The 15,244-nt window shown below is 39.5% G+C and overlaps 3 protein-coding genes across 4 annotated transcripts in view; all 3 read right to left on the reverse strand.

The window, feature by feature from the left end:
* LOC139138689 (uncharacterized) overlaps positions 1–5,683 on the reverse strand; it is a 47,465-nt gene extending 41,782 nt beyond the window's left edge. The window contains exon 1 of the mRNA XM_070707187.1: positions 5,328–5,683. Within this exon, the coding sequence (XP_070563288.1) occupies positions 5,328–5,514 (187 nt within the window). The 5' untranslated portion in view covers positions 5,515–5,683. The remainder of the gene's footprint in view (positions 1–5,327) is intronic.
* LOC139147429 (uncharacterized) lies at positions 1,585–4,228 on the reverse strand. Its single transcript, XM_070718570.1, has 4 exons — positions 4,192–4,228; positions 3,207–3,487; positions 2,169–2,319; positions 1,585–1,860 (listed from the first exon to the last, which is right to left on the reverse strand). Exons 1-4 carry the CDS (start codon positions 4,226–4,228, stop codon positions 1,694–1,696), a joined length of 636 nt encoding a protein of 211 aa, XP_070574671.1. The 3' UTR covers positions 1,585–1,693.
* Positions 5,684–9,116: 3,433 nt separating the features above from the next.
* LOC139138674 (malonyl-[acyl-carrier protein] O-methyltransferase-like) lies at positions 9,117–12,183 on the reverse strand. 2 transcript variants are annotated; one of them, XM_070707174.1, is made up of 4 exons: positions 11,841–12,183; positions 10,717–10,929; positions 9,719–9,829; positions 9,117–9,401 (listed from the first exon to the last, which is right to left on the reverse strand). In XM_070707174.1, the coding sequence occupies exons 1-4, from the start codon at positions 12,025–12,027 to the stop codon at positions 9,238–9,240; spliced, it is 675 nt and encodes a 224-aa protein (XP_070563275.1). In that variant the 5' UTR covers positions 12,028–12,183; the 3' UTR covers positions 9,117–9,237. The 2 variants fall into 2 exon arrangements, with proteins under 2 accessions (XP_070563275.1, XP_070563266.1); XM_070707165.1 differs by having other exon boundaries at positions 9,719–9,869; positions 10,607–10,929.
* Between the last annotated feature and the right edge of the window lie 3,061 nt (positions 12,184–15,244).

Genomic DNA, 15,244 nt, shown 5'->3' on the forward strand with positions numbered 1-15,244 from the left:
CTCCAGTCTCAGAGTTGTAACAGTCAATCGGATGAATGAACAGTCCTTTGGCTTGCAGGCTTGAAGTTGCACAAAGTCCACTGTGTAAATCCAGCGTTGGCAGTGAAGGTCTTGAAAAGTCTTGAGAATGACTACTGCTGGAGTTTCGACACACTTGTAGTAACACACAAGAGACACGATCCCAAAAGTTTGACTGGAAGCTGTGCACGTCCCTTTTATACACATGTGCTTACATAAGGGCATATAAGAACAATCTAGAACTTTTATTGACATGCTAATTACTGTTCTAAAATTATCTCTCTTACACAGCTAACCGAATTTCCAGAACATTCCAAACATGATTGATTGAATTCAAGGTTGTGAGGTCATTAAGGGCAGTGACCTTGAGAATGTTCCAGACTAATTGAACTCAGGTCATGATGAGTGTGGGGGAAATGACCTACATAACAGCATAGAGTTGTGACCTGCAAATTTGCTGTTTCTAGTCATAATACGCCCTCGAAAAAGACACAATATCGCCTGTCATTCAGATTTGGTGACGTGTATGACATGACGTGTTGACATAAACATCCGTATTTGTAAGGATGACCAAAGTGCATAGTGTTGTCACCTGCCTAAGCATCCAATAGAATAGCCGATAACATACTTAAGGTTCGGTCTCCATGGATACTACTGCAATTTTATGTTCATGTTTTGATAGCAATAAATATATGAATAATTATGGAAAATTCCAGCTTTAGCATTGTGCAGATACGCATGCTGCAGTGACGATCTCCGTCGCAATGATCACCCCGTATTTCACAGATTAAAACCCCAAATTCACACCAAATCGTGTCCAAGGGCAATTACGTCAAATTCCGTGTTTGTTCAGTATATCATCTACAGTTTCTGGTTTGAATCCCTGAACCATGGAGAAATTCCTAATATTTAGCTCATAAATATACCCTATATAAGTATAATCTGCATTGTTATTGTTTAAATTTTGTATTCAGGTCAGGACTAGAATACATTAATCAACAATAACAATGGTCATTTCACATACACAGGCTGTGTTGGCAAGCAGGACACCGGGCATTGGTCATGATGATCGGATTATAGTAAAATTCTGTAGTTGATACATTGAAACAGAGTAGTGAAAACTTAGTCAAAAGTTACAGCTAATGTCCCTTTAAGCTCATCTACTGTTCTTTATTTTGAAATTCAGTTATTTTTATGCGTGAATTGTAATGTCGCAATTTTGGCCATAGGGCGCCGAACATTTTTGATTAATTTGAACAATTATAAGATCCAATTCTCCCAAATTAGTACCAATCGTGTTTAATGTCATAAAATTCCTATAGTCCTTTGCTTTTTTCCTCACGCAAGGGAAAAGTTTCATTCTTCGTTTACAAAGACTCGTATCATATAACAACCAATGCGAAGCAGGTAATTCCACGTTACATGGTAGACACAGTAAAAAATAACTGTCAATCTACGATACTTTAAAGGGGATAGCAGTGAGGTTGGAAGACTAGTAGCAGGCAAGGATATCACAAAAATGACACCTACACCTACGAAATAAAGACAAGACAAAACGAGGCAAACTTTAGAACTACAGAAAATTATCTAATTTCCCAATATGGAAACATGGTGAGTAATGCAAAAGAAAAACCTAACTTAGAAACTCCTCGAAGAAATTTCGAAGGCAAATATTCTATGGATCTGCTACGGTATAAAACCAGAACGGACATTTGATACACAGTCTGTCTTTCTCGTCTCTATGGTTGATTTCAACAAGCTTCTGATACGCGTCCTCGACAAATTCTTGCTTTCTGTCGGGTGGTATGTGTTGGATTTGTCCAAACAGGACCTCGATCAGGTCTGCAAAAAAAGTGCGTCAGGCCAAGATTAACTTTACTCGAAAGAATATTTGTACGGGGCGAGGTGCCCAAGAAGTATCACTCTGAAGCAAAACGAGCTACCAAAATGGCGTCTTTAGAAGAAATTCTTGTCAGCTTACATCCTTCCTGAAAGATATTTTCCCTCATGTGCAGCATGCAGGCCGTTTTGTTCCTAGCCGGCCTGGTCCCATAGAGAACTTTACAATAAGGCAGCATGAAATATGCGAAATTCACAATTTTAGTAATTCTCACAAATTGTGGATTGACATTAAAATAAAATTTTCTTACTCTTGAATTCCTCTTCATTTTGGTTTCCAGACAAATAACCGTCCCTCTCTACTATATTAGCCTTGGAAAACCCGCACTCAATAACGAGCTGTTCTAGTTGATTCCTGGTTCCTCGAAACAACAATGCGGCCTCAATTTCGTAAGTATAATCCTGATCATAAAGAGACGAATATGCCGAATGAAAATTTCCAATTCAATTATTGAATAATAACATTTATTTAAGATTCTGTTTCCGTTCGTGTTTTTGAAGAAATAAGATCTCTCTCTCTCTCTCTCTCTCTCTCTCTCTCTCTCCGTCTCTCTCTCTCTCTCCCTCTCTCTCTCTCTCTCTCTCTCTCTCTCTCTCTCTCTCTTCTCTCTCTCTCTCTCTCTTGTGGAAAAAATTACATCATATGGTAGAATCATTCTGCAGGCCACATTTCACTGCGCTTGGTCTCAAAACACGGCGGATTTCTTCAAGATGATGCGAGCAACATACTCATCGGCGTGATTTTCGACGAGATGGTTAAATTTGTGATCCAACTAGGTATATGGGAGTGTAGTTCTGAATGTTTTGGGCGAGCGCACGGCCAGTTTACAAATCGGGTGGTGTGTTTTTTGAGTGACTGTGTTGCACACCTTGTGAGTATTTAGGTTGCTGTGGCGGGCATATCGACTACGGGATCAATAGATCGATCCGAAAATCGATCCACTTAGCAGACTACCCAACTAAGGAGCGCCTGTGTCTTGACGTCATATGAATAATTCATAGCAGGCAAAGTCTTGCAAGTGAGGATAGTCATTGCGTCTTGGGCACTCGCGGTAATCCCTGCAGCATTCCCAGCTCGCGCCTTTCGCGCTACACTTGCGAATCCCTGTGTACATCAATAATAGACACAAAAGGTACGAGGGACTGTCCAGAGTCTAGCTCTCACTCAATTAGTATTGTACAACCGTGATCTGATTTATGCACACACCTTGCGTGTGCAACGTAGATAAAAAACACTGTAAGACCTGATGGAGAAACCGTTCTCTTCTTTACGTGAATATTACAATTACCTCAGTCAATGGTTTCCACTTTGGATGGTCTGACAAGTACTGCTTCATTATTTCAAAAGTTCCAGGCGCATTACCATGATGGAATCTCATCAGAAGGTGTCCACCTGGTTTCAGGCACCAGCAGACATTTTTGAAGAAAGCTTTCTTGTCGTCTATGAAATGGAACACTGCAATTGACAGGGCTTTGGTGAAGGCACTCTTCCATTCCGGTTTCAGAGTCGAAGCATCGGTTGCGTCAGCTACTTCATAACACAGAGTAATATCAGACAGAGTGGCAACAGCTATTGTTTAAGGCGTGAAGCGGTTACGTAAGCAATCCATGTTTGCCTCGCCTCACGAAGCTCTTGGCTCTCTTTTCCGAAGAGTGCCGACCATGCACCCTTCGGTAATTTTCGGATTTTCACCAATTGTTAAGCGAAAGTATGTTCGACAAAGCTTGTGTTGTTGTTGTCGTGTGGTGCTGATCGGAATTGATGTGCTGGCGAAAACGGGAGTGTTTTGAGCTTCAGGAAAGTGGGTTTTACCGTTTTAAAAATTCCTCTAATATTTTTATGAATATATAATGAGTGTGTTTGAACCAAATTTGAAAGTCTTTTATCGATACTGTCTGGTTTTACTCAATGGTTTACGGTCAGTCATACCGTCTTTTACACGTGCGCCAAGAAATGACATGTTTATGAAACTGCTGGCGTGTTATGTTTTGATTGGCGTGAGGCAGTGTTTCTGGCCTGAGAGCTCACAAAGTAACTATGGTTGCTACGCGACTGGCAGTACGATGCCATCTCGTCGTATGTTTCGCATAATCTCGTGTAATTATCAACCACAAACCAAGCCTCCAAAAAGTTTAACACCTTTGAAGCTCATTTTAATATGAAAAGCCAATAGTCTACCGAGACGACCATGGAACAAAAGGCATGCAAGTGTTGCCACTCTGTTTATGTTACTCTGTGTTCATAAGTAGTTTTTGCCCTCTCTCAAAGTTTACCTGCCTTGCAACGTTGATGATTCTTCACATTTGTCATAGCCTGAGATAGAAAATTGATTGGCCTTTCATACAACTGACTGCACAATGTGCCTGTAAGCTAAGGTTGAATATGTTGGTATATGCATGGAGGTAGCTACCTCCATGGTATATGTTGATAAATGTATAAGCAGATGTATGAACGGATGATGGGTTTATGTGCAATCATGTGTGTTATTAACATGGATATGAATGAACATGAGTGTTAAGCAGACAATCAAATGCCCGCACAGAGGGGACACTCTACTTACTGTACGGCAGTTACATTTAGACCAAGAACTGCAAGAAAACGTATGTATGTATGTATGTATGTATGTATGTATGTATGTATGTATGTATGTATGTATGTATGTATGTATGTATGTATGTATGTATGTATGTATGTATGTATGTATGTGTGTGTGTGTGTGGTGTGTGTGTGTGTGTGTGTGCATGCATGCATGCTGGCTGCATGCATGCATGCATGCATGCATGCATGTATGTATGTATGTATGTATGTATGTATGTATGTATGTATGTATGTATGTATGTATGTATGTATGTATGTATGTATGTATGTATGTATGTATGTATGTATGTATGTATGTATGTATGTATGTATGTACGTTTGTATGTATGTATGTATGTATGAGTGTGTTTATGTATGTATGTATGCATGCATGCATGCCTGCATGTATGCATGCATTCATGCACGCACGCACGTACGTACGACACACACACACACACACACACACACATATATATATATATATATATATATATATATATATATATATATATATATATATATATATATATATATATATGTCTGTATGTCTGTATTAAAGCTTATGTATTTGTATCCAACTGAATTACTCTTTTCAAGTTTTATTGTAATGCAATCCCCTCGATAACGATGCTTGTCTTATCCAAAAGGCAAACTGGCTTGGTTACGTGATTGATTTATCACACCGTGTTTGGTTTTATTAGCCAAGGACGACAAGGTCACATAATTTTTTGCCTCCTGAGCCTACAGAAAGTTCAAACACCATTGATCGCAAGGAGAAGAGAAACAACTATAAAGCTCGGTTGCTAAACCATTATCCATATTAGGCCTATACCTGTAATCGCTTTAATATTTCCCCTGTCCGCAAGAAGCTTAGTATAAGCCCCAGTTCCACAGCCTATGTCCAGGACCACGTCATCAGGACCCCAGTCCAAACCCGTCGACAGCCACTGCCAACAAGTGTCCAACTGACCCTTGCGTAGTTCCGCATATTTGATTCCAATACCTTGGGAGAAGTTCATGTTGCTTGGATTCGGTGATATGATGTGATGTGATGATGCAGCAGAGATTGTGTCAGGTCTTCACAAATAATCATACGACACTCAATATTATTCAACAAGAAAGACGTCACGTGAACAGACGAATACAACATTTCGATCCGACAAGATCGAGCAACGGTTACCCGGACCCTTGTTGACCTCAAATGAACATGTGACTTCCGGGTTGAGTTGGGTTCATGCTTGCTTATCACATGACTTCGTTCAAACACTGTCGATATTAATTACGAAAAACGTAATTCCATTATGTAGACGGGGAGGGACAAGAAGTCATTTCATTTAGCGTGCATCAAAATCGCATTACTTCCCTACATCGTTCTTGTCCAAATGTCGAACAACGAAGAATAAGCGGAGACAAGCAGTTGTTGATGTCAGACGGGTTCAACTTAGCCCTGCAGCGTACAGGCCTGCGTGTTCCCGGCGTTATACGGCCTCTACCACAGCCGTATAACGCCGGGAACACACAGACCTGTACGCAGGGCTAGGCTCAACTCAAAAGTCTTATCAGGAGAGGCACGAGTTACTAGTACATGAAGCAGAAAGGAAAGCAGAACGAAAAAGGAGAATCAAGAAGAAGAGGAAAGACTAATGACTTATATTGTATGCAAGTATTTGTATGTGGTTTTCAGCTGTCTGATGACAACAAGTGTGACTTTACTGCAAACGAGCAACACTATCTTCGCATTCATCGAGAACAGAAAGACCACAAAGCAGGGAGACGAAAAAGATGAAGAGCTATTGAAAAGACGAAAAGTTACAGTGAGAAATGACAAGTTGATTTTTTTCGCCAATAGAAAGTTGTAGTGTGTCAAACATTTTTCTTCGTAAGGGGGTCTCAACTGAACAGGCGACTTGACAGGTGACGTGTATGCTTATGTTGACAGCAACACAATTCTTGTATCGGAGCCAGCGTTGACAGTGTATAGTATTTGTGCGTGTGTGTTTTTTGCGTACAAGCTTGTGTGTCCTGTTGATTTGTATCTTGAGCGGAAACTGGAAGAATGTTTAGAGCTGTCTGCTAACAGTCCGTTCATCAATGTCATTTGTATGTCCTGCATGATACGTCCATGCATGCAAAGGGACTATGATGCGTGTACATTTAAATACGTGAGCTTGTGTGCCTGTTGCAGGAGACGCATACATATTTATAATCATGGCTACGTCCATGCATACGTGTATATCCAGGCGTGTTGTAATTAAGCTTACATGTATATGTGCATGCTCGACCCTGTAAAACGTGTTTAAATGTGTAAACTAATTATTATAGAAATAACGGGCGACGCGCTGACCATTAACGTTTATTTATGGGCAAGGGCGAGAGGAAAGCAAAAATTAACAGGCGAGGCTTGCCGAGCCGTTAATTTTGGCTTTCTTCGAGCCCGCGCCCATAAATAAACGTTAATGGTCAGGCGGAGTCTGTTATTTCCATTATATTATCAACGAACCCAAGAAAACTCAGAAAAAAGTATCTCAACTTGGCCAAAAAGTACTCCATTTTATTTTGTGATTGATTATGATTTACGTTTAAGGTGTAAAGTTACGATACTTCTGGCTGTTAATCTTCATATTCACGGGCATATAATCAAATAATTACTGTGTATTTGTGGTCAGTCATGTGGTTCAGCTCGACCAATGAAAATGCGACGGGCAGGGCATAGTAATATAATTTACAGATAAAGTACCTTCCTAATAAAAGACCAACACATACCTCTCTGATGCGAATGTATGGGTATTGATTACAGAGTTATATCATTGATCATATTTGTATAGTTCAATACATCGACCACTCTTTTCAGAAACATCGACAAAAAGTGATCCTGGTCAAAATTAACATCACCACTTTGTCATGAAGGGAGCCTCCAGTAATTACAGTTGGGTGGGCCGGGGAATTCTGTGCGCACCTGTACTGTAATATGTGACTCTCACTCTGACCTCCTGTCTAAAATGTGACCGGTACCCTCCTCATTCTCCGACATTCTAAAAATTGACCCTCCCCCCTCCCCAACCACTGCAGTATTCTCCCCAGGAATATGAACCAGTTTCATCTAATTTACATAAAAATTGGTTTGGTTGTTATGTAGGTTACGGACAGAAATTACGGGGGGAGGCTGCAATTTAGCACGCCATCATTTTTGAAGGATCATACATTTGCGGGAGGGTCACTATATTATGCGCAACTAAAAGAAGGCAAGATTTTACTGATGTAGTGCTTCACCCAAAATATCAAATCCTAATAATATTTAGAGTCGATCAGGAAAACTATTGACAATTTCCCCCCGCAAAATAAGCTATACCTGTACATTTATATATATTTGTGGGAAGTGGAAAGTAAAACAAGCATGTGTGTACAATAAACTGGATTTTGCAATTTCACCGAAATGTTAAATCACTATACATGGTAGTCTGTCAGAGAACTATGAACAATTATTTTCCATCATAAAACGTAAAACTAGCAATATCTGTGCATTTATAGACGTTTATAATTGACATAGACTTTGCCACCTGTCCCGTATGTTTTTGTCTCTTGCCTTTCATCAGTTTTGATTGTTCAAGGTGTTTTATGTAGGATACCCTTGCATCTTCTTTGCTTGTGACACTTGTCGAAAACGGGGATGTATTTTAAAGAATCATTGTATTTCGTCGAAGATTTCCTATTGAGGAAATATCATATGGACAATCGAAGGTTTGACCGTAATGTCAGCTTCTGTCAAATGTGACCCTCCCCAGAAAAGATTTATAAAAAGTGACCCTCTACCAATTCCCCCAACCCACCCCCACCTATATTACTGAAGGCTCCCTAATTGCTCCCATTATTTACTGGAGTGTCACTTGAAATGGTCACATGACACAAATGCCCATGGTGTCTTTGTGTGGTACGCCAAAAATAGTGCCACTCTACAGTGAATCAAATCGTGGCGTTATTCCATTAGGTGAAGCTTAGGATACTCCTGTTTTTTAGCATCACATTTAGCCTGTCCCTCTGGCATCCGCCCCCTTTGCGGTAACAATGAAAGAGCCGAAGTCTGCAAGTCTGGTAAAACTTCAAAGGAACAACAGAACGAAGCAACTGTGTGGAAAATATTCTAAATACGAGAATGTAGTATTGGTCTAATCAGCAAACTTAATCTCATCTACTTGTCTTTTTTTTGCAATTCAGTTGTTTTTATAGGTGATTTATAATATCGCAATTTTGGCCATAGGGCGCCGAACACTTTTTATAAACTTCATAATTAAAAGATGCATTTCTCCTAAATTATTTCCAACCGTGTTTAAATGTTATAAAATTACTATACTCCTTTGCCTTTTCTTACGCAAGGGAAAAGACTTTTTTCTTCGTTTACAAAGACTCGTGTCATATACCAACCATACAATACGAAACAGGTAATTCCACGTAAAATTGTAGTCACATTCAAAAATAACAGTGTTAATGTACGACACTCTGCAGGGGATAGCATGAGGTTTGAAGACAGTAGCAGGCGAGGAACTCACAAAACTAACACCTACTCCTACGAAATAAAGACAAGACAAGACGAGACACAGAAGACAGATAATTATCTAATTTCCTAATATGGTAACATGTTGAGAAATGCAATACTAAAGCCTAACTTTGAAAATTCCTCGAGGAGTATCGAAAGCAAATATTGCTATCTATGGATCTGCTACGGTATAATTACTTGTTATCTGATTTTATTTTTTGGCGGTGAGAAACCAGAACAGACCTTTGATGCACAGTCTGTCTTTTTCGTCTCTATGGTTGATTTCAACAAGCTTCTGATATGCGTCCTCGATAAATTCTTGCTTTCTGTCGGGTGGTATGTGTTGGATTTGTCCAAACAGGACCTCAATCATGTCTGCAAAAAAGTGCGTCAGGCCAAGATTAACTTTACTCGAAAGAATATTTGTATTGGGCGAGGTGCTCAAGAAGTACCACTCTGAAGCAACACTAGCTACCAAAATGGCGTCTTTAGAAGAACTAACTGTCAACTTACAGTATATCCTTCCTGATAGATACTTTCTGTGATATGCAGTATGCAAGTTGTTTTGTTCTTAGCCGACCTGGTCTTACACAGGACTTTACAAACTAATGAACAGTCAACAATGCAGCAAGTAATATGTGTAATTCATTCTTTTTGTAATTCCCACAGATTGTGGATTGACATTTCCTTACTCTTGAATTCCTCTTTATTGTGGTTTCCATACAAATATCTGCCCCCTTCTTCGACATTAACTTCGGAAAATCCACACTCTATAACAAGCCGTTCCAGTTGATTTCTGGTTCCTCGAAACAACAATGCGACATCAATATCATAAGTATAATCCTAATAGTAAAGAGAGGAATCTGTCAAATGGAAATGTCAAATTTTCAATTCATTTATAGAATAATAACATTTATGTAAGATTGTATATTTCCGTTCGTGTTTTTAATGAATACAAATCTCTCTCTCTCTCTCTCTCCTCTCTCTCCTCTCTCTCTCTCCTCTCTCTCTCTCTCTCTCTCTCTCTCTCTCTCCTCTCTCTCTCTCTCTCTCTCTCTCTCTCTCTCTCTCTCTCTCTCTGACCACAACAAATAGAAATTATAAAGAATAGTTTTACGTCTTTTTCAAATTTGCAAGGAACTTGAATATCCAGTTATCGACTGAAAGATTCAGTCTCTTTATGAGTGCTCCGTCAACCCAACCCTATCGGAGATAGCAGAGCATCCCTACACGACCGAATCCTTGAGTTGAAACCAGTTCAAGAACTGGAATTTTATCCACGTTCTTTACATTTGATTTTGTCAGTGGTTGTTCGTTGTTTAGACATGTCTACTTTCATGTGGGGTTTTTCTTTCGCACGGGCCTAGAATTTAATTGAAACGTGATGCAGAAAACAAAGTATAACTTCCAGACAATTCTCATGATGGTAGGCTACCAAACAATCAGTATTGAACAACCGTGATCTGATGTATGCACACAACTTGTGCGTGTGACGTAACGTAAGATAAAAGCACTGCAAATTAAGATTAAAAAACCTGATTGGTGGAACCGTTCTATTATTTACATACATGTTACAATACCTTAGTCAATGGTTTCCACTTTGGATGGTCTGACATGTACTGTTTCATTATTTCAAGAGTTCCAGTTCCAAGCGCATTAAAATGCTGAAATCTCATCAAAAGGTGCCCACCTGGTTTCAGGCACATGTAGACATTTTTGAAGAAAGCTTTCTTGTCCTCAATGAACTGGAACACTCCAATCGATATGGCTTTAGTGAAGGCACTCTTCCATTCTGGTTTCAGAGTCGAAGTATCGGTTGCGTCTGCTACTTCATAGGTAGTTTTCCCGTCTTCGAAGTTGACCTGTCTTGCAACGTCGATAAAGTCTCTACTTTTGTCATAACCTGAGGTTGAAATGTGATTGATGTAATCAATTTAATTGAAAGAGCTTTCTGCGGATATCCCGAACTTAACCTCTTCATCCTATATACAACTGAAAGCACAATGTAAGCCAATGTTGTATATATTGGTATATGTTGATAAATGTATAAGCAGATGTATGGATGGGTTATGGGTTTAATGCATTCATGTGTGTATTTACATGGATATGCGTAGAGCGGTAAGTAGGCAATACCCCACCTGCACTGTAGGGACACTCCACTTGCTGTGTTATGTGGCAAAGGACAGTTAATTTTAGACCACGAACTGGAAGAATATGCATACCGTTTACATTAAAGTGGTACTCCCCACATATGTAGTCATATAGTATAGTAGTCATCTTCAACCTGATGAAGTCCTACTTTTAGGACGAAACGTTGTGTCAAAATTACCGACAGAATAAACAGAAAATGTACAACCAGATCAGTAGACGTGTGCAAATTTATTCATCCGCTATTACCAAACCACGCTACGAACAACACTGGGAGCTATCTGTACATCGCAGGTTTACTTATATATATATATATATATATATATATATATATATATATATATATATATATCTCCATAAACCAAAAGTATGTCCACTATTCTTCTGTCGCGCCACAGCAAGGTCAATGTGACCTTCGTAAATAAGATCAAGCTTCAATGGCACGGTCGAGAAAAGATGCACCAGCGGTTTCTTTGCACTGGGTACGTTTGTCATCCAGGTGCATTACAAGAAACACATCGCTATTCCCCTCGGCCTCGGGGAGTAGCGATGTGTTTCTGGTAACGGACGACCCCTCGGGGTTATGGACGGGCGCTTCAACCCTTATGACCAGGTAATAGGTATTTATTATAAAGTTAAGTAGCTAAACCATTATCTGTACTATACCTGTTATCGATTTAATATTTCCCCGGTCCACAAGAAGCTTTGTGTAGGCCCCCGTTCCACAGCCTATGTCCAGGACCACGTCATCAGGACCCCAGTCCAAACCTGACGACAGCCACTGCCAACAAGTGTCCAACTGATTCTTGCGTAGCTCCGCATATTTGATTCCAGTATCGGTGGAGAAGTTCATGTTGCTTTGTTTCGGACCAACGACAGTTCAGTCATCACTTACATGGGTACCCCTACCTGCAACGTTTCTATGGTGATACAGCAGAGATTTGTCTGGTCCTCAAAAATGATCAGAGTATTTTACGACAAGAAGACAGACGCCACCTTAACACAGGACTACAACATTTAGACGGAGCCGACAAGATTGAGCAGCGGGTTACTCTGACCCTTGTTGACCTTGAAAATAAACATGTGACTTCCGGTTAGGTTCATGATTGCTGACTACATATCAAAGTTGATCCTAAGGGACCGTCAATAATTAAAGCTGACGCACGACAATATTTGTTTAAATCTTCTGACTGAAAATAAGACAGCATTCATATGCAATTTTCGTCGTGGCTTACTCGAAACAGAAAACAGCGTCCTTTGGAATCAGTTAACTAAATTTGAAAGCTAGACCACATTAGTGTTCATGAGCATATTTTGTTCGAAAACCGAGAAAATTGTCCTACGAATGTGCAGATATGCAGATGCCATAATCATCTTCACAAATTAGAATGAACACGATTGGAACTAATTTGGGATAATTGGGTCTTCATATTTTTCAAATTTCTTCAAAATTGTTAGGCGCCATATAGCTGTATGTTGCAATATTACAAATTTCTCATAAAAACAAGTGAGTAACTTAAAAAGAAAACCAGATGAGCTTATATTTGCAGGTTAAAACGACCTTACTTCCCCATGCAATTATCCCAAATTAGTTCCAATTGTGTTAATGAAACATGTCTAGCTATCCATGTCTAGGAACCAATCCATAACAAACCAGCAGTTCTGCGAGACATTATGTTTTGGCAAAAAAAATGAACTAGAAAATTGGCAACAAATGTTTGGCAACAAATGAATCAACTTGATTCTTCATCACTTAGAAATATGATAATAAGATCATCCCAAAGAAACTTAGATCCGTCAGGATTCGATATCTGATTTCTAGACATCAGATTTTTAAGTGAAGTGAAAAAAAAGTTCTCAACAAAAATATTTAAATTGTGCGATAATTTGAACGAAAGACAACGAAGTCGTCCTTTAAAAATTAAAAAATACCATCTTTCATTCTTTAAACACTGTTAACCAATGTGACAAATTTATATGGCGATGACGTAATTACATTCTAAATATGAGTCACTTCAGTTTTGCTTATCATAATCTGATTAACTTTTTGGAATAATTTTTATGTCGTTCTTTCAATTCCTGCCATTTAAGGATGAGTATACATATACAAAAGAAAATTTAAGACTTTGCTACACAGGCTCTAGTTTCAAATGAGATATTGAAGTCCATTTAAATTAATTCATATTGCTAAAAGCAAAGTTGAGTTTTCACTCCAAATACGTACTCACTTCAACCTTTGAGTGAAACTATTACCACCATACTGAACTCTAGATTCTCAGCTTTTTGAAACTTTTTGGTATCTTAACGCCCTCCCTTGTAGAGAATTACCTCAAAGCGTCCCTCCACGTGGCCAAGGCGTGTGAAGGTTGGTGGAAGATTGTACGAGAAGGAGATAGGAGATAGCGTCATACTTTTAATCAATTATTGGTTAAAATTTCTATGAGAACAATCGGGTACAGGATATTCCATGATGAGCTATTGTTTTATCTTAGGAAACAATCAAAGACTGGCGGGAAAAGTTCCAAGTGATGACCATTGTATAACGATCATAATTTTGTAGTTTTGTAGCGAATGTACAGTGACGACTAAGACCTGAGACGCAGAATGTTACGTTTGCCCACGGTCCAGGACTGTGCTTTGCCATCTCGTAATGAAGTTTTAAGGTTATGCTACAATCTACATCTCTTGGTGTGTTGACTTCAGTTACTGAAAGCATTATCATCCAGACTGGTACCTCAACTTGTAATTCCCCTGACTACGAGTGCAACAGTTTGTGGGGGTTTTTCATATCATTTTTGATGAGAAATATTTCTTTAAAAACGTTGTTTTGGTTGTAAGTGCAACGCCTCCTTAAACATTTTCCTTGTTCGGGAGAAGCTCTAGTGAATGATTAGCAGTCGGCGTCCAGGGAAACTTTATCGTCTTCTGGACCCCTGTCAAAAGCTGAAGAGAGTGACTGCCAAAAAGTGTTCAACTGATCCTAGCTTAGCTCCAAGTAGGCCTTTACAAACCTAGTGCAGTGTCGATGGAACCTTGCCATGCTTCATAACTGTGGATGATAATATCACACAATTCAGTCACCTCACAGAGCATCCTGACATGTTGCAGAGAGCATGTCTCAACTCTTCACAAATGACAAAAATAAGTCGAGACACTAAAATGTACCGAAGGAAAGGCTCTATACATTACAAGCAAACGGAGAAAACAACACTACAAACAATCGTTCGATCCGGCAATATTACAGGCTGTTTCTTTTTTGCATCACCGTTCCAGTGTCTGGTCTACCACGCTGTGTGCAATAGCACAACATGTGTTTATTCAAAGAAACATTATACTCACAGTCTGGCAAAAGTAATACTGTCTCACTAGATCTTACTAAAACTACTTATTAAAATACATCCCCAAGATGTGTTCGTTTTTAGTAGACTTTTGACATTATCGGAATAACTAAAGGGACAACAACTCATTTTATTTAGCGTGCATCAAAATCGCATTACTTCCCTACCTTGTTCTTGTCCAAATGTCGAACAACGAGGAATAGGCGGAGACAAGCAGTTGTGGATGTCAGACGGGTTCAACTTAGCCCTGCAGCGCGCAGCGTACAGGCCTGTGTGTTCCCGGCGTTATACGGCCTCAACCACAGCCGTATAACGCCGGGAACACACAGACCTGTACGCAGGGCTAGTTCAACTCAAAAGTCTTATCAGGAGAGGCACGACTCACTAGTACATGAAGCAGAAAGGAAAGCAGAACGATAGAGAGAATCAAGAAAAAGAGGAAAGACTAATGACTTAGATTGTATGCAAGTATTTGTATGTGGCTTTCAGCTGTCTGATGACAAGTGTGACTTTGTTGCAAACGAGCAACACTATCTTCGCATTCATCGAGAATAGAAAGACCACAAAGCACGGAGACGAAAAAGATGAAGAGCGACTGAAAAGACGTAAAGTAATAGTGAGAAATGACAAGTTGATTTTTTTTCGCCAATAGAAAGTTGTAGTGTGTCAAACATTTTTCTTCGTAAGGGGGTCTCAACTGAACAGGCGACTAACAGGCGACGTGTAAGCTTA

This window comes from Ptychodera flava, chromosome 1, assembly GCF_041260155.1.
Source record: "Ptychodera flava strain L36383 chromosome 1, AS_Pfla_20210202, whole genome shotgun sequence".
Lineage (NCBI taxonomy): Eukaryota > Metazoa > Hemichordata > Enteropneusta > Ptychoderidae > Ptychodera > Ptychodera flava.